Source organism: Calonectris borealis, chromosome 23, assembly GCF_964195595.1.
Source record: "Calonectris borealis chromosome 23, bCalBor7.hap1.2, whole genome shotgun sequence".
Classification (NCBI taxonomy): domain Eukaryota; kingdom Metazoa; phylum Chordata; class Aves; order Procellariiformes; family Procellariidae; genus Calonectris; species Calonectris borealis.
In genome coordinates this window covers 3102551-3121088 of record NC_134334.1, presented here as the reverse complement: position 1 = coordinate 3121088, position 18538 = coordinate 3102551, and the positions used below count along the sequence as shown (strand labels likewise).

At 46.7% G+C, this 18538-nt stretch overlaps 2 protein-coding genes across 3 annotated transcripts; one reads left to right on the top strand and one right to left on the bottom strand.

The window, feature by feature from the left end:
* Window positions 1–193: 193 nt before the first annotated feature.
* MRPL20 (mitochondrial ribosomal protein L20) lies at window positions 194–4145 on the bottom strand. Of its 2 annotated transcripts, none has more exons than XM_075172347.1 (4): window positions 4008–4145; window positions 2710–2820; window positions 2275–2352; window positions 194–697 (listed from the first exon to the last, which is right to left on the bottom strand). In XM_075172347.1, the coding sequence occupies exons 1-4, from the start codon at window positions 4092–4094 to the stop codon at window positions 524–526; spliced, it is 450 nt and encodes a 149-aa protein (XP_075028448.1). In that variant the 5' UTR covers window positions 4095–4145; the 3' UTR covers window positions 194–523. The 2 variants fall into 2 exon arrangements, with proteins under 2 accessions (XP_075028448.1, XP_075028449.1); XM_075172348.1 differs by lacking the exon at window positions 4008–4145 and adding an exon at window positions 3416–3790.
* A 7897-nt stretch (window positions 4146–12042) lies between these two features.
* TMEM278 (transmembrane protein 278) lies at window positions 12043–18170 on the top strand. The gene is made up of 2 exons (XM_075172224.1): window positions 12043–12637; window positions 16229–18170. The coding sequence occupies exons 1-2, from the start codon at window positions 12368–12370 to the stop codon at window positions 16496–16498; spliced, it is 540 nt and encodes a 179-aa protein (XP_075028325.1). The 5' UTR covers window positions 12043–12367; the 3' UTR covers window positions 16499–18170.
* The last annotated feature ends 368 nt before the right edge of the window (window positions 18171–18538 follow it).

The following is an 18538-nucleotide window of genomic DNA, read 5'->3' as shown; positions in this document are numbered from 1 at the left end:
TTTGAACAGGGCGGAGGGGGCGGGACTTCCGGCGCGCGCCACCGCCCTCAGCGGCTCAGAGCTGACCCGGCCCGGCGGGGCCCAGCGCCCCCCGGAGCATCCCAGGCCGCTCCCGACGCCGGGCTGCTGCTGGGGGCCGTCCCGTGAGCGCGGAGATTCCCGCGGGCAGCGCCAGAAGTCACCACTCAAACTGTTTTTACCGAAAAAAAAAATCTTTATTCAGTCCTTAACGGAACAGAAAGCGTACGCACGCTGCACGTCACTAACGCTGGAACTCCTACGGGCCTGGCTTACCACTGCTAGCTTCGAACCGCGGTGTCTAACGCAACGCGTTTCAGTTACGACAACACGGGGGGGAAAAAGTCATGGAGGCGCAAGCTGCGCAGCCGGACCCACCCCCTCCTTCTGGAACCATCCGCAGAGGATTTTGTTGCACAGCTACGATCTTAGCAGCAGTCAGCGAGCGAGTTTATTTTGCCATACAAGTTCCTGCTTATAACACCTATCTGCAGATCTTTTAGTATCAGTAGTGGTGAACAATACGTGAAAATATCCCCTCTGGTTCTTTTCCATCTCCCAGGGCAGCAAGGAAGCCTTCTTGTCTCCTCCTCTGGGCTAAGGCAGCCAGGGACTTGAACGTCTTTGGCTCATAAATAGCCAAATCGGCAATCATTTTCCTATTCAGCTCCACCTGGGACTAAATGCAAGAAAATTTGTTGGTTAAGTACTGTGATTTTTAGGAACAATCCTGCAATGCTTCATGATTACCTGAGGTCTTAAGGCAAATTACCTTTTTTCTACGCCGGACAGTTTTGGAACTATTAGTCAGAGAACTGTCAGACATGACTACTCGGCCATGGATGCCTCATTAAGCCACTGTGTAAAATTTGTTTACTGACTTTCTCAAAGTCTTTCTGGCAGAAACCAAGAACTGAAGAAGAATCTCTTATTTCATGTAAGGCCACATGTTACAGGTTAATTCATGGCATTTGTTTCAGTTCTTAGACATACTCAAGTTTACTTCTTGTGTTAGAAGCTGCTTGGTATCTTAAAATGTGTCCTGCAGTAGAGAGAGAAAGACTGCAAAGCTAGATATTGCACGGTTAACTGCATATTCTAAGAGGGAGGTATTATATAAAACAGTTTGCTGCTTTTGGATTTTTTAACAGAGAACCTTACAAAAATATACTGCTCTGAGACAAGAATCAAAGGGACAGGCATCTTGAGGGGAAAAAAAAAGAAAAAAAGAAAAATGATTTAGCTTTTAGGCAGTGCTTGATTCTTTTGGTTACAGTATCACAAGAGTAACCAGGAGAACAAGTGTGTAAATTTCAGAAACTGTATTACTTTACAGGAAACATGTCAGAAAACCTAGAAAGTTATCTATTTATTTGAAACACAGATAAAATGTTTTGAAATATGCTATAAATTCGTATGTAGTTCCACTTCAAGAAGCAGAAACAGTACCTTTTTATTATGATCACAGCCAAGAGAAACAAGTTTTAATTTTACAGTTCCAGTATCAACAAATTAAAACCGGTTCCCCAGCAAGTTTAAGAACAAGGGACAATGGCACCAACTCTCTGCATTGTCCATGCTCACCGAAACACAAAGCTAGTAGTGAAAAGAGTAGAGATTTCTTAGGGTGGTTTTTGCTAATCCAAGCTTTGTATTTTTAAATTTCTTGAAGTAAAAGGAAAGGCAGCTGTCACTTAATGCCTGCAGTAGCAACGAGCATAAAAGCATTTCACAAGTCTCTTGTTCTTAAGATGCGTTCTTAAGATGTGCAGTAAAAGTTTTGGGCACAGAACAACGTGTAGAGTAATGTTCACCAGGATAAAAGGGGACTATGCATATAAGGAAGAGAAACAGGTTTAGGGCAGAACTTGGTTCCTGAATGAAACTCCTTTCATAAGCAGAAGGCCCTTCATCACTAGAACTAGGAAGCAGGACAGTGTTGGCAGAAGTTCAGTCTGACAGAAGGAGCTTTTCAATCCCTCCACCGTGCCCTATGCCGCTATTGCTGCTCAGGCTCCAATTTGGAAGTCCCCACCATTATTCTTCAAAGATTGGCAAGTGGAGGCTGCAGCTTCAATTCCTTGCAGTTGCATTCTTAGACAGTAAGCAGCAACCTTTTGATATGTTTTGTCAGACTACATCTACTTGAAAGATTTCAGAGTTTTAAGAAATTAATTTGGCACTTCAGAAAACCTCTATCAGACATTTCTCCTATTTGTTGTTTCTAAGTAATTATTCTTCAAGCACCATCCTTACCTTAAGCAGATTGCTTATGAAAGCTGGGTATTTCAAACCATGTTCAAGAGAAGCTGCTTCAATCCTAGTGATCCAGAGCTAAAAGTGTAAAAATTAACATCTTGGATGATAAAATACATTAAAAGGAAACCTTTTGTCATGCTGATCTGCTCACACTTACTAAATATAACATTTTCAGACCTACAGTCTTCTCAGTGCAACATGTATGAACTTCAGAATGTGAGCTGTTTCAGACCACAGCGGGACTATGCTTACTTTAAACTCATATTTTCCACCCACTGGTAAAACATTTTGAGACAACCGCCCAATAAGGAAAATGGCTATTTTTCACCCACCGGTAAAAGATTTTGAGAGAACCTCCCAGTAAGGAAAATGGCTATTTCAGTTCTGCCCTTCTCCCATTTTAATGTTTACGTCTAACATTTTGCTCTTTACCGCTCTTAGGAATCTCTTCTTCTCTCTTCTGGCCTTTGTAGACTTCACAAAAGCTCTCCGAACACTTCGTACAGCCAGCTTATAGCAGCGGTTCTTCCTTCCACGAAAATGCTGAAACAAAAACAAAATGTTCTTGTTCAGTTATCTGTAAGGCTGTTAAACCCTTCAGTAATACTAATATATGCTTATTTGCACTTCACAACTCTTCATAACAAGGGTCACAAAATACTTCACAAACGTCAGCTAAGCCTTCAGTTGGCATATACTGAAAATATTTTTTCCTTGTTTTATAGCACGGGAAACTGAAGCTGAGAAGTTGAGGCAGGCTGAAAAATTTCAGTCCAGCAGGAGGAAGCCAAAATCAGACCTCATTTTAGGCTGTGGTTCCAGGGGGAAGGCAACAACAAAATCATCTTCAGTGCCTTCAGCCAACACCTAAACTCAGGCATTTATTCTCATTCCTGAGCTGCCCTCTCAGTTTTGTCAGTATGAATACAGAGATGGGACAGGAGCCTCTGGTACGTCAAAAACATTGCAATTGCCCAAACAGAAAGCGTAATGAAATAAGTTTATTTGAGCTACTGCTGACATCCATCTAACATGAAGTAGGAAGAAGTAGCCAGCGCTGCACAGTCAGAGAAATAAATAACTACTACTGGTACTGCGGGCAGCTTAGGCACTACAAGACCAAGATACTGTCACTTACTTCAACATTTTCCATCTCAATACTACAGCAAGATGTGCTACCTCCCAGCATGCTAAAATCTGCCCATGAAAAAGGTTTTTCCCGAGCCTAGGTACGATAGCTTGAACTTCAGTTGAAATCATGTTGTGAAGCAGTCTCTTTCACCTTCTAAAATGCACTTGAAGAGCAAGGTTAAAATCTGGGGTTTTTTTCTGCTCCTTTGCCCAGTTTAAAAAAAAAAAAAAACCAACAAAACCCCACAACCAATACTATATGTGTACAGCGTGCTGTATTTACAGGCTGCTCTTCCCGTAGCGCTTGTATTTCTGCCGCCACGGGGTTCTCACTTTCATTCGTACCCCTCCACATGCACACACGTGCTGTGTGACAAACACCAGACGCGGCCTCCAGCTTTAATCAAATACAGACTAATTTACATACAGAGAATGCTAAATTGACGCGAGCCAGCTTCTCGGACCCCGGAGGTCTCCAGGACAAGCTCCCTCCGCTGGGGAAGGAGGCGCGGACACCCGGAGGGGCCGGCAGCCCGCTCGCTGCCCAGGCCCGGGGGCGGCTCCGCGGGGCAGGCGCCGGGGGCGGCGGGCACACTCACCCGCGCATACTTGAGCACCTCCTGCACCCTCCAGAAGCGATCGGTGAGGCGGCTGCGGAGCCAGCGCGGCCCGCTCAGCAGCACCATCTCCGCCTCCGCTTCCCGGCAGCGCGGAGCCTTCCGGGGCGGGAACAAGGGGGCCCGGCCCCGGCCCTTCCGCCGGCCCCGGCCCTCAGCTGCTTTGCGCCGCCGCGGCTTCCTCGATGGCGGGCAGGGACCGCTCCCCGCCCGGGCCGCGCTGGTTTCGCCGCTGTCGGTGACATGGCATGGCTGTGGTGTTTCTGCCACCGCCCCAGGCTGGTGAAAGCCCGGTCAAATTCCTGTGGACGTGATTATCTAGCTGGGGCAGCAGCGTCCAAAATGGGCCAGATCTGCACCTCGCTGGAGGAGCAGCTACACGAGGAAGCTGTTGGTTGCTGCACGATGTAATGGGGTTGCATTCAGGGAGCTGTTGCCAAAACTCCCCGAATAAGAAGGAGCGGAGCTGCTTGGAGGTGTCCATTGCACGCAGCTTGGTGAAGGGGTGCGTAGCAGACTTAGCAGCGCTTACCCCCGCTCCAGTAATTTAACTGATGGGATGCACTCATTCCGTGTTGCGTCATATATAGGTCATTTTCATCCACGTGGGAAAACCCGAAGTGAAGCCTTCAATTCATCGATGCCAGGAACACTGAAGGGAGAGAGGAAAGGGAGTCAGGTGAAGAGAAGTGGGGTGAAATTTAACAGTGAGCTGCCTAGTGCTGACCTGTTGTCCCCTGTTGAAGTAGCTGTTTCATATGGTGGATACCACCACTCCAGAACCAGCTGGAGCTTCTTCCAGCCCTGGAAGCTGCAATGAATACTAATGGGATTGGTTTTGAGCAATATAAGCAGGGATGCTAAGTGTTACATGGGAAAGGTATGGCAAAAGTATTGTCACCTCTGCAGCAGGCACCTCTGAATTAACGGGGAGGTCATCTGGCAGTCCTGATGACTACAGGAGCCTCTGTGCTGCTGCTCTGATTTTCTCTACTGTGGATTACTGATTGAAAGAGAGATCTGACAGTTCTGGTGTGCAGTCGCAAGAGCTGCCGGTCTGAGAAGCAGGCAGGCCTGTGGTGCCTTGAGCACTGGGGCTCCCTGCCTTGCAGGGGCTGAGCTGTTTCCTTTGCCCCCTTGGGAGGAGGCAGCTTTTTTGAGCCAGTTACGGAACAAACTGCCCCGTTTAAATGTGGGGTGAGTAGCCCGTGGCCCCTTCACTGACCGTGCTTGTCCAGAGTCCTGGCCCTTCCTCCCTGGCCTCCAGCCCTCTTGGATGTCTGCAGCAAAGCCTCAAGCCTTCTGCGCAGGCATGCTTTTTGTCGAGGAAGCCCTAATTTGAGAGTTAGAGTTCATATAAATGAGTCTTTTTAAGGCATTTGTTGAATACTGAGGAGTGTTTTGAAGAGTACACTTATATAATACGTTATCAAACCATTCTGTTTGGTTTATTAATAAAGAATGCCTCTACCACTTGTCTGCAGACCATCGCCTGTTCATTATCCTTTATGTTTTCTATTAAAAGCAGTACATTTCTCTATGGTTTAATTTCTCAAGCTCAAACTTTACGATTTTTTCATAGTAGTTCAGCTTTATGTTGTGAAGTTTGGAATTTTATGTTTTCAAAGGCTTCTACTTTTGTTTACCATTCCTCTGCTCCCTTAAAGTTTCAAGCATTTTTCTGGGTTGAGATATTTTTTAACACCTAAAGTAAGGTTTCAAATCTCTCTGTTACTTATTTGCAGAAAGCAGGTGTGGAAATGACCATGTAAGCTACCCCTTTACACCTTCCAACCCTCATCTTGAACTCTCATGGCCATACCACTGAGATTTCGCAGCCAGGAAAATTTCTCAGTCTAAGCTGTGCCTGTATGGTTGATATTCACCTCAGCAGTTGTACAGGACTGGATCTAGAGGATCCGTCAGTGACTTGGGTGTCAGCTGCTGAGAGCTTTCCAAGGTAAATGCAACTGCAACAGACCAAACGATATTAGACAAGAACTGTGGTCAAAGACAGGTTATTGTGGTATTCCTGCTAAACTGCAGATGTATTGACAATCACTGACCTGTCCCTGCAGTCTGAAACACTGCTACATGGTAACCTGCTATTAGTATGCGAAGGCTCAATCTTTAATTCTTTAGACATGGCGGGTAATCGAGTTTGCTCAGAAAAGTGCTTTCAGTGAAATAGTAATCCGTGTGTCCGTAGAGACATGAGGAGGGAGCAGCTTTGCCGGTTTGCGTTGTCGTTTGTCCTGCGAGGTGCTGGAGCTGCTTATGAAGTTACGTGAACGCTGGGCCTCATTTGCAGTCACTGTTCAGCACCCATCGCTGCGCTGCTGGGCTGTACTGCTACCAGTGCTCAAACTAGCAATGCTAAAGCAGTGTGAAAGGTTTTGTGTTGTTTTCAGTGACGGGAAGAATTCCATACAGGTAGCGTGTCTCACAGTATCCTTCTGTGTGTAAGAGATTGTGAGATGTAAAATGAAAATTTATGAACTGTAACCAACCACAAGATGGTGCTGTCATTATAGACAGTGGGAAAATTACTTCTCAGCAACAAGGGTCTCTGCCGTCACAGAAGAGAACTAATGAATTTGTCTGATCATCTTTAATCATTACCAGTTTCAGCATCTCAAAGCAATGATGCTCCTGTTAGAAATTGCTCCATAACTTGCACCATCGAGATATCTTTCCCACTTACAGGCAGGTACCTGTTAAGAATGTGGAAATTTCAAAGAATTAGAGGCTTGGGGAATCTTTCTTACTATCCCTGGGGTTTGTTTGACATGAAGTTCACTTGCTTATGAGAAGAATCATTAGAATGTGTGTTTTTTTCCAAAGGAAAATGAATTTAAAGAACACAATTTTCAGACCTCCCACAGGTTAAAACACATTATTATAGCAAAAGAACTTTGGAAAGTTTCACTGGATTTAGCAAAGGTTTTTAGAATTTATGGCACTTTTATGACTACTTAAGCAGCTTTGTTTTTTACCACCATGCCCTCATCGACAGATGGTAAAACCTTTTGTATTCACAAAGGAATAGAACTGGCACAAGGACAATCACTGCGGTGATGGGGTGTAGCTTGTTAGAACAGCCACTTATTCAAGCTCCTCTGGTGCTTGTCGGAGCCATTTCTGGCTCCTACACCCGTCCTGCAGGGAGCTCCAGAGAGCCCCAAAATGCACATGAGCCAGGGGCTCGGCATGGGGGAAGGCGGCAGCATGGAGTGAGAGACCTCTCTAGGAGTGTGGAGAGGAGATGGGATGCAAGCAGAAGTGCTTTTGAAATCAATTTTAAACGTTTGGATTAGTTAGTACACCTTTCAAAAATATTTCAATGCTTGACATTCAAAAATGAAAAAGTAGAGGAACATCTCCATATTTGGGAGACAGTTGTCTATTGTTTTTTGACTTACAATGCAGAGCAGTGGTAAATTAATTTATAATCAGTTTAAAGAAGTAATTTTCAGATTTATTTTTCAGTTTGAAAAACAAGGAAAACCATTATTCCCCGTGATGAGAGCATGCAGTACACTGTGGTACGCAAGATGTTCTTTAGCATTCCAGTTAGGTGGGGTAACCAAACACAAGAATAATCTCGCAATGGAAGGAAACAGGATTCCTCAGGCAGTATTCCACAGTGAAATTCAGATTACACCATGGCTCCTTCAACCCCTTCTACTCAGTTCTGTGCTTCTGGTTTCACTTCTCTCCAGCAAGGCAGGCTCAGATGGTCCAGGACCGCTCTTCGTGGCTGGGAACCAGGCTGTGGACAAAGAACTTCAGCGCTTTGGTCAGTCCAGTACCAGAAACTCTTGGTCCCTGCTGCCCGAAGGAGAGTAGTTGCTTTCTGGTTTTCACATTTCTTTTCCCTACCCTGCTCCTTCAAGGGCAGCTGAGTTCAATACAGACAGATGTTGACTTTAATCTGTGCTACAAATTAATGTTTTCCCATATTTACCAGTATATTCCTTCTGGCACAGATCAGGATACAGGCTGCTGGCAGTGCTGGTAGTCTGAAAGTCTATTTTTAACCTTCTTCCCCTCACTTGGCACATCAAGTTTTTTTTTCTTCACTGTGAGAGAACTCAACGGAAAGAATAAATAACAACAAACAAAACAGATTAATTAAATTCAGTGTCACCTTCAGTGCTAGAGGAAATAAAATTACTTGAGAGAAATCTAATTTAAGTCATTAGTCCCTGGCGAGGAACAGTGCAGCTTCCCTCTGCTTTGGGTGGAGAATGGGTCTCTCTACCTCCTTCCCCTATTGCTCCCTGGGGCAAGCAGCTTTTCCCCCCAGCCAGGAAACACCAAACCCCACCATAGCCAGGGGAATAGCCACCATTTATCCATTTGGGATCAATGTCAGGTGAAACTAATAGCCCTCACTCAGAGGCAAATACAGGGCATGAGAGGCAAAGCAATTTTCTTTGCTACTGCCTGACTATTGTGTCGATGCAGACAGACATTCCAAAGAACATGTGCTTCAGGGAAGAAGTGAGAAAGACACAGCTCGAGAAAGCCCTGAGAGCAGAGCTTCCAGAGAGTCCTTTTGCGCGGAGTACTTGCTAGAAAGGGACTAGCCGCCTGTGCAAAAAAAACCCTCCTGTTATTTGTTCCCTGCCATATTTAAGTTACTCTTGTGCCACTTGGTAAATAAACAGGGTTATATTGGAAATACTGGCTCCCACTTTAATTTTCTCCCTCCCAAAACATCATGAAGAGGCTAGAATTTTGCATAAGTAATAAACTTTCCATCATCATTGCCACAGTTAGGTCTGAAAAGATCTTTCACGACTCCAAGCAGGATGGTAAGAGAGCTGCAGCTCAAAAACCAAGAGTCTGAAGAATGAAGTGTGTACATATGGATGGGAACACCCTTGATTCACGTACACAATTACCTCCACAGCAAGGCCATTAATGCTGAGAATTGCAGCACACCAGCCTGGCTTTGGAACTCTCCCAGGCTGTTAAGCAGATCCCTGCAGATCACTGCACTTCGGCAGGTACTGATCTAGCTCGTCCCACAGCTCCCTGTGCCTCCCACTCTGTAGCCTGCTTCCCCAGGGAGCTGGCTGACAATAGCAGCGACGTGTCTGTTTGCAGCAAATGAATAGAAAACTTTTGATTAGTTCATCTGGTTTGGTTCTTAAGAGGAGGTGGGAATCAAGGGCTGAGGAAGAGATGACCTGTCTCCACAACTATAAGCAAGGTTTCCCTTTCCAGCACAGCCTGGGGTGTTAGGGCCCTCGGGGCAGCAATAGGCTCCCATGGCCCTGATAAGCCTCAGCTGAGGCTTCCACCCACACCCTCTGCCTGGGGGCATTTAAGCTCACGCCTGGGATTTTCCTTTCTGTCTGGGTTGCTGTTGTAGGTGTACCTGTTCCTGGGGCTAGCTAGGTTACAGCTAAGGCTGGATCTTGTTCTGGGCTCTGACCTGTAGATTGACTTCCCAGCTTGATCTCGGACCCGCCTTATAATTGTAAGCTTGCCTGAAGATCTGGACTCTTAGTTGAATCTGTCCACTTCTCCGAGTCCACTGTTTTCACCGTGCTTGGGTACTGCGGGATGGAGCCTTGGCTGGCAATGCTCTGCCCTGCTGCTATGGTACTGCGCTTGGCTCCCCATCTCTTAGGGAGCAGCAAGAACTTAATTATGGCTGAGCTTCCAGCACCTCCTGTGACTGAAGCTTTGCATCTTTCTGATGGGCTTTGAGACGTGTCAATGGTAAGTACAGAACAAAGTGCCCCGCGTAGCTAGGAGTTATTTCTGCTGTTCGTAAGAATGATACACCTGACTTGGGATCTGGTACAGATTCGCCAGGTGAATTTTTACTGCAGGGTACTGATAGAGCTGAAGTTTGTGAGACCCTTTTGGATGTCTAAGAGGCTCTATAAGAGTTACAGGAAAAAAAATGAAGTGGCAAGTGTGTCTCAACTAATAATTTTCATAGCTGGGGAACTGCATAACAAGTATGGGCACTGTTGAGCTGGTTAAAAACTACCTATTTGTTTCAAAAGGCTTCCTTCTCACTGGTATCACTCATTACACCTTTGAAATCTGTATCCTCACGCAGCTCTTCAACTCACTTCAATTTTAAAGCCTCTGTTTTGATATTGATTACATGTGGCAAATGGTCTCAATTTGTCTCACTGCTTTCTTTCTACAAGTAGTGTGTAACACCCTTCCAGCCCAGGGCGAGAGGTACTCTCGGCAGCAAGAGAACAGAACTTGTTCAATGATATTCTGGTTCAGTTAGAAGGCAATCCTCCTGGCTACGTGGGCCCCTGTCTCTGCAGGGTGATATTCTACTTTCTTTCTGCAGTCAGGCAAATGACTCAAGTGACACGTATGTGTCTTCTAATTGAAATAGTGGCCTGGGACCTGGAAATCTACATTCAGATTTTAGGTTTTCAAGAAGCCTGGGGAAGCCTTTTAACTCTACGTATGCCTGTTGCCTGTTTCTGAGACTTGCACAATAAGATATGCTGTGCACTTAGTCAACCTGTATGGAGCGCGTGGCACAATGGAGCCTAACTTCAGTTAAAAGTGAGACCAGAAATCGGTAACAGTCTGCTTCACTCACGAGTGATGAATATCAAGCCTGGACATTGCGTTTGTGCTGCCCTCCTCGCCTCCTCCTGGTGGCATGGCTCTGTCAGAGGTGTCTCCGGGGTGCAGCTGCCCAGAGGTCCGCTAGCCCTGCCTTACCAAGTGGTAGAGCTCTTCTCACGGGCCACCGGAGAGTGCTTCATGAGCAGGTCTGGCCAAGTCCTTGGAGAAATTTGTCTTAGCTTTAATTCTGCTGGGCATGTTGCTACAGCCGGCCAGTAAATAAGTAAGGGAAATAAACATACCAGGACACCCAACAACAGCGGGGGACCCAAAATGTACAATTTCTAACAAAAGCATTTAATGAAGGAAAACTGGCACTATCCATATTATAAAAATCATTTTATGTTTAGCATTGTGTTAACCTTGTTTTTCTGGTAACCTTTTTCTAGGGCAGAATTTTCGGAGAGAAATGGCATCAGGTGGAACACAGGACTCCTGGATCCTTTCCCTGACTTGTGCCATAGGTGAGCTGTGCCTTCTGGTAAGACCTATGCTACCTCAGTTTCCTCTGGAGTTACAGAAGTTTTCTCCCTCCTGCAGTGCTATGATCATGCATATATAAATGTATCTAAAAGCTACATAAGTGTGCAGATATCACTGAAATTCTTAAATAATATTGATTGTATGAGGCAGATGAAATAATTGATAATTGCTGTGCTTTCAGTACAAGAATATCAATATGTTCTGCAAACACTAACAGTGATGACTGCAAAGAACAGAAGATTTCTAAGGTATATAGAAATCATTATTATCAATTACTCTAAGAATTTTTAATCTAGAGAGAAATTGTGGAAAATGAATCAGAGGCAGAATAATTAAAATTTAAAAGGGACCATCCTGATGTGGAAATGTATGGCTTGTGTGTGGCTCTTGGGTGCTGTATGCTACATCACTTGAGCAGTGAGACAGATGTAAAGGATTGGCTAGCACAGAAAGCAGCTTCAGAATCTACTCTGTAAACAGAGCAGTGTTGCAAAGCTCTGAGAGCCAGCTCGGAAAGGCAGACACTGCCTGGGTTTGAGTGCCTGTGACTGCAGGCAGCTGAGAGCAGTGAAACCACGCACTGCTCCAGTCTTTGCTTCCAGCCCTGCAAGTTGTGGGCAAGGACTCCAGCAAGGCAGAGAGTGGAGAAACAGCTGCTGTTCATTATTTTCACTGGCCACTTCATTTGGATGAGAGTTAAGCAGGAATATTTACTTGGGTACAGGGTGAAGAGCATGGAAAAATGATCTGAAGTCAAGGAACTGTCTGAAAGTGCCTAAACCTGACATTCTTGGCAAACAGCAATGCTCAAAGGTGGAGGAGGATGCTAAAGCTAGGCACTCTCTGGAACCAAGCAACCTATCAAAGCTAAGACAGCAACTGTTTGGGACCTCTTGGGATCATAAACCTAGGAAGAACAACAACAAATTCAGGAGTACCATGGATTCAAAACCAAAATAATAGCTACTGCCAAACTTCCAGCAGCCACATCTACTTTGAAACTGAGGTTGGGACTCTCCTGGAAAACATTCTGAAAGAAACAACCTGTGCTGGGAAGGCAGGTGGCCAAAAGAAGCCTTTCCGTCCTTGCTCCATTATGCACTCTGGTTAAGCGTTCTTGTCCATGTGTGGAAGAGGCAGGAAAAGCCTCTGCAAATTACTTCCCAGGTCTGACGCCAAAAGCAAAGAAACCACTTTGGAGAAGGGTGTGGGTTGATTAGCAATCTTCTTGAAGAATGTCTGGCCAGAACACTGAGGACTTTGGAGCAGAAAACCTCTCAGACAAGTCTCGGATGATTCCTAGCCTCCCGCCATATAACATGGATGACCAGCTCCTTCCCAGGGAGCCACGGAGTGCCTGGTGCTGCTTGGCATGGACCCTGCTGGTAGTCACCATGAACTGCTTCGTCTTTCTCATGAATTTGCTCCTGATGTTTGTTATCTTCACCATTGTGCTGCTTCCTACCATTGTGGTGGTGTACTTTGGCTTCCAGTGCCACTCTCGGGTGAGTAAGCCTTGCTCCATTTGGCTGCTAACAGCCACCTCTAAGGCAGGGCCATCCATTAATGGTTTTATTTTAGCCCATGGGGAACAGTGGCTGAAAAGGCAAGGCTAGACTCCCCGAGCTTTGGCTCTGTTTTCACAAGGGGGGTGTATGTGTATAGACTTTTTTCATGGCGGGGGGGCTGTGTATAGACTGGACTGACAAGACCAGGCTTGTGGTGGTCCATGCTGACCTGCGGGCTCTTGGTTGTGCAAGGGAACGCTCTCTCCTGCCTGGTGCCTGTGACACAGCTATCAGCAAGGCTGGCATGTGCATTTGTCCGGGGAAGTACAGGCTTGATGGTTTCTGGGCTAATTGTCTTAAAGTAGTTGGTTGGCACCCATACCTTCAGCGTCGGTAGGTGAGCACAGAAGGGCTCTCGTTGGAAGGCAGAGCACTGACAGAAGCTGCCTGTGACTGCCCAGCTCCTCAGGGACTGAGACAGCATGGGACCCCTTGGCCCTGACCCCCTGTGCGCTGCACTTTGTACAGTCGTTTAAGTGTAAAGTGATCGGAGATAAATCTACAGCATTTCACAACAAGCTTGCATGGGGTGCCAATCTTGTGGGCACATCTGAATGCTAGCAGGAAGGAGCTATATACACATTTTTACCCCTCCCTTCTTCCAGTATTATGGGAAATGGAAGCTTGAAATTCCTGTGAAAATAACAAGCAGCTGTGACAGATCAGGTGGATACACTCCCTGGCTTGACAGAGCTGCTGTTTGCATTTTAATGTCACAATATTTCTTTTCTGTGACCTCTGTTACTGAGAGCTGCCCCCCTGAACCCCTCCGTAATTCACACAAGTCCTGCGTGGGCTCTGATCGGGTTCGTTACCTTTATTTAAGTAAGCCTTCTACAGGATTTGTCATATTTGATCTGCCTAATGACTAATTATAGAACGAGTGAAGTCTAACAGAATATATAATCCCCTAATGCCAATCTGACATTTGGGAATGTGCTGTACCGTTCCTCACACCAACAGACGAGCCTACTTTGTCAGTAAGGGCTCTGGCTGCGTGCGTGCCTGTTCCAGTTGGCTGCTGTCCTCTGGATTTCATTACTTACGAATTTCTTCCTGTTGTATTTCTCGAAATATTTTCAGAATTGCTTGACTAAGTGTGGATGTGCAAAACCAGTTCTCCTGTTTTCCCTCACGGGCAGTAACTGTTAGACCGGCTCAGTATGACTTCTCTTGCTGATTGTCCTAAGTTAGAAGAGCTCTTTTACTTCCTGCTTTGGGGGAAAAACCCCACACCCTGTAGTACCTTCTCCCAGCAGGGAGAATTAACTCAAAATACAGATGCTATTGGTCTCCCCATTCCACAGAATCTGAACTAAAAGGAAGATGATTTAAATCTTCTCAAACTGATGTATCTACCAGAGAAATATTGAAAGAAGAAAGCTTTTCCCCTTCCTTTAATGAAATCTGTGCATCCTATCTAATCACCCAAGTCCTTGGGACCTCCGTCTGAGTGAGCAGATCCTAGCATGGGTGGTAGAAAAGGATCCAACCGTGCAGCAGAGATCAGCTGTTTGCCCAGTTTAACCCAGTAAGGCTTTGCTGACTTGTGTGGAGCTGTGCATGGATATAGCTGTGGAGGTCTCACTCCACACTGAAGAAGGAGACGGGGGATGTGCTGTAACTTTCCAATAAAGCCATTGCATTGTATTATTCAGCTGACATCCCAGCAACGCGAGTTGTCAGCCCACAGCTCCCCGTCTCAAAGATCCCTGACAAAGGGACTGTGCTATTATTGTTTTCTCAGTACTGATGTATTTGCTGGTCTGAAGTTTGGCTTTGATTTTTATTGCCCTGAAATTATGACAACTCATAGCTGCTGTTATTGAAAAGCTTTTCCTGCTCCTGCATACTAATGAACAGGGAGACATATGTCATGGTAATTGTTTTGTAGAACAGGGCAGACACAAGTGCTGCCGCTAGTTGGAGCGAAGCATAATTCAGGGAAATCATGTACCTCTGGGCCAGGCAATTCCCACTGTGGCTCTGACACCTTCTGGAAATCGTTTATTACGGGATGCAAATGTGTGTGATGCCCGACAGGGTAAAGTGGGAGGCTCTGGAGGAGCTGCAGAGAGCAAAAGTGGCTCAGAGGGGTCCTGATCTACATGAATGGTCATGCAACCCTTCATTGTGGGTTGCAGCACTTTCCTTTTACAGTCCATGGCTGTTAGGATTTTTGCTTACAAAAGGGCAGGTGTGTAGAATTACTTTTGTTTTATTGAAGAGTAAGTCTTCACAAGAAATAACCTTGGGAGAACATGCAGTGTGGGCCATTGCCGTGGTAAAATGGCTGGTCTGTCTCCATAAGCGCAGTGTGGATGCAGATTCTTAAGACATGAGGCTCTTCAGGGTAGGTTTAATAGGAGATTACCTGTAAAGCCCTTAAATCAGTTTTTTCTATGATCTGAAACTTGAAAGTCATAAATATGGACTTCAAATTGGACCCAAAATGGGAAAAAATGAGGACTGCCTCCTGGCATTACCCCTTCCAGCTTCACTCTGCTCAACCCTCCTCTTGGAAAACGTCAAGTTCTCCTTCGCACACAGAGTGTTCTCCAGTCGAAGGCTTTGAGTACATCAGCAGTGAAAGCAACCGTGCTGCTGTTGGCTGTAAGGAGTCTTTCAACACAGACTTTTCTTTAATAGACATGGAGAGGGACTGCGGCAGTACGGCTCCACAAGAGCAGTCCTTTGTCTTCGGGCCACTGCTTTTCAATACCTTCCTAGTATGCAGAGGCCGATTTCTGCACTGCAGATCCATTAGGTGGATGGGTTTTTTTCAGTATGATGGGTTGTGTTTCTTGCACTGCTGAAAAAATATGGAAAAAGGAAAGGAAGCGAGGGGACATGGGGGTTGCCTGTAGCATTTGTTAATGCAGAACAACTGAGTGGCTCGACTTGGAGCTCCTGCTGCCAGGATGAAAGGAGGGCTTTAAATACCGCTCAGCAAGGACCACTTAGTGTGCGGGATGCTTTGCAGCGACATGGGGTGAACGGGCAGATTTTGCAGTGCAAAGAGATGCTAGGAGGTAGAAAAGAGTACAGCGTGTACACAAAGACAGAACACAAAGGGGTCTGTTCCAGGGCAGGAGTCTGGAGAGTCTCCAGCCAGCGGGTAGCTATGGAATGACCAACCTCTGTCTGCAGAATCTAACATCTTGCTGTATTTTATTTACTTTGTTATAATTTCCAGCGTGTTGTGCCACCCACATCGATGTAGCAGCAGGAGGCTGTTTTATTTGCTTTCTGCCTATCAAATGCTAAGCTGTGCTATTCGGATGACTTAATAAAGATCAGTGTTTCCTGCTTCGGGATCAGTGTGCAGTGCTCGTCTCACACTGATGCTGGAATAATTGAAAGCTTGATTAAAATGTGTTGTCAGCGTAGTCTGAAGATTGCTGCGCTCAGCTCGGAGCGGGAAGAGGTGTGTCTTTCTGCGAAAGCACTAGAAACTCAGGGGTGCTCCGGTCACTGCCCCTAGCCACCACCAGGTCTGTGACAAGCTCTGTCTCGCTCTTCCCGCAGGTGCTGCACTCAGCTGCCCGCTACTGCAAAAGCATCTTGGATGACAACAGCTCTTCTGCCCTCATCATCCTTGGCTTCGTCATCATGTCCCCTCTCATTGTGGTGGCCATGGCGATTTACTGCAGCCTGGCAAGGCGTCTCCATCTCTTCATGTGCTTCCAGCCATACAGCAGGGCTGTGTACAAGGGGGTGAAGTGGCGCTGGTACGAGGAGGGAGGCCTGTGCGGCTGTGCCAAGGGGTGGAACACTCAAGTCAAGGCTTGGGTATGAGTTTGCAGCACCAGAGGCCTTGCCCTAGCCAGCACTTTCTTCTCCCTGCCCTGTCCCTCCCCACCATGACCGCCCAGAATCACCATCCTGAGGTCTCTGCAGATGAAGGCTGTGTAGTGCCCAGATGTGAGAGGAAGCGAGATCCGTTAATGAGCCTACAGCTTTGTCTGTGAGCGGGTACGATTCTGCCCACTGCGAGGGAAATACAGAAAACACAAGTCCTTGACAGTAAAGACAATGTTCAGCCCTGAAAAGAGGGGCTCCTCCCAGTGCCTGTTGCATTCAGAGCACAGTTTCCAGTCTTGACGGCGTGTTCTGCCTCACATGGGACATGGAGTACGTGCGTATAGGATTAAGCAGTGGTGGGAGTGGCTGCTGACTTTGCTACATGCCTCGGAGAGGACTCTTTGGGAAAGGCAGCCTTTGGTGAAGCATCCAGCCAAGAGCAAGCAGCTGCGGTTCTCCCAAGTGTTTCTGGGCTGCCAGTGTTTCTAACCTCTTGCAAAGGTGTCTGTAGGTCACTGCCTCTGCGATGTTTGGGATCCACCACTTTCCTACACATCAAATATTCTTCCCCCGCTTAGCAATCCCTCTTTCCCCTGCCTATAGCAGTGCTTGTGCTCCTCCTGCTGCTCTTGAGTCAGGTCACTGGGTCGGCTGTGGAAACAAATGCTGATCTTTCGGTCTCTTCCCGGCCAGCTGATGATCTGAAATATGCTTGTCTGGTAATGGCTGATGGTTATTAACCAGCAAATAGCTCTCTGTCCTTTATGCTGTGGTCAGGTTGTTTTGTCTGGGGCTAAATCTGGCTGAGCTTCAGGTCAGTTTTAGGATTCCTGGCAGGAGGAGCTGAAGACTGACGGTGGCTGCTGAGCACCACAGTTCTCCGAGACCTGGGCTGAGAGCTTATGCCTGCAAAGGACAGTGTATAATACCTTGTTTTCTGAGCGTCACAGATACTAGATTTAGGGTTAGTGCTGCAGTTTAAAAGTGAAGAACTGGAAAGGGTCGAACTGCTGAATGCTATGAATCTTCCGGTGCTCCAGTAAGGCTGGCTATCTGGAGGACCGAGGTGCCACTTCAGCGCTGGCACCGTGTTGTATTCCCTGTGTGAAACAAGGACTCAATGGGCCACAGAGACTGACTGCCCCTCATGAAAATGCAAGTATGGCAGCAAGATGGTGTCTGGGGAGCCTGCCGTGCTGTGATCTGCAAGACCCAGGGCGATGTGCGGGGCAAGGGCGGCACGCTCCCTAGAGAGGGGCCGAGTGTCTGAAACCTGCTGAGCAGGGGAACCCAGCCTGCATCCCCTCCCGTGGCTCTGCAGAACTCCCACAGGGCCTGGACTGATGCTTAGCTAAGCCAACTGGATCTCCCGCTTGATTTCGGTGATCTCTGAAGTAATACCATGGATCCTCTCTCAGATGACATGCCATAAATCGCAACTGAGTGGAACGCATAGTGTATGTGAGAAGGTATGGCAGGTAGGGAGAAGCCTGGCAGCTTGGTGCATGATTCTCTCATTTCAAGTCCCTGTGGGTCTCTGTGGTGCTCAGTGAGGTCTGTGTCCTGCGGAGCACTGCAAGCTGTGTACTCCCACTGGCTCTTCTTCCCGTCTCCCAAATATAACCATTTCAAGTGTTATGTATAAATAAAGATCATGACAAATCTCCGCTGAGGGAGTTTCTCTCTGTTCTGTCTGAAAGCGCTGGCTGCATCAAACAGCGTGTGGTGCCCATTGTACCACAGCACGTAGCACGGTAAATTAAAATGTAATTTCTGCTTTCTTTCTAAGGATTGATTTTTTCCAGTCTACGTGGCCTGCAGAGCCCTAGTCCCACCCAGAGAAATGATCAGTGGTGGCTACAGCTGAAAGTGAACTGAACTGGCAGGAAACAGCCCGTGTGTGGACAGTGGGACACTCAGTCCAGCCACCCAAACAGGCAAGAACACCACAGGGACAGCTGGAGGTAAGCGTGGCACTGTTGCTGGACCCCCTTGTTTTGAGAGGCTGGAGCCATTGGTTTGATCTTTGGCCAT

Coding starts and splice junctions, on each gene's coding strand:
- MRPL20 (XM_075172347.1), bottom strand. CDS start 4,094: ATGGTGCTGCTGAGCGGGCCGCGCTGGCTCCGCAGCCGCCTCACCGAT. Junction 2,821..4,007: donor AGGTGCTCAAGTATGCGCGG/GTGAGTGTGCCC, acceptor TTTTTGTTTCAG/CATTTTCGTGGAAGGAAGAA. Junction 2,353..2,709: donor AGAAGAGATTCCTAAGAGCG/GTAAAGAGCAAA, acceptor TTACACTTTTAG/CTCTGGATCACTAGGATTGA.
- TMEM278 (XM_075172224.1), top strand. CDS start 12,368: ATGTCTGGCCAGAACACTGAGGACTTTGGAGCAGAAAACCTCTCAGAC. Junction 12,638..16,228: donor GCTTCCAGTGCCACTCTCGG/GTGAGTAAGCCT, acceptor CTCTTCCCGCAG/GTGCTGCACTCAGCTGCCCG.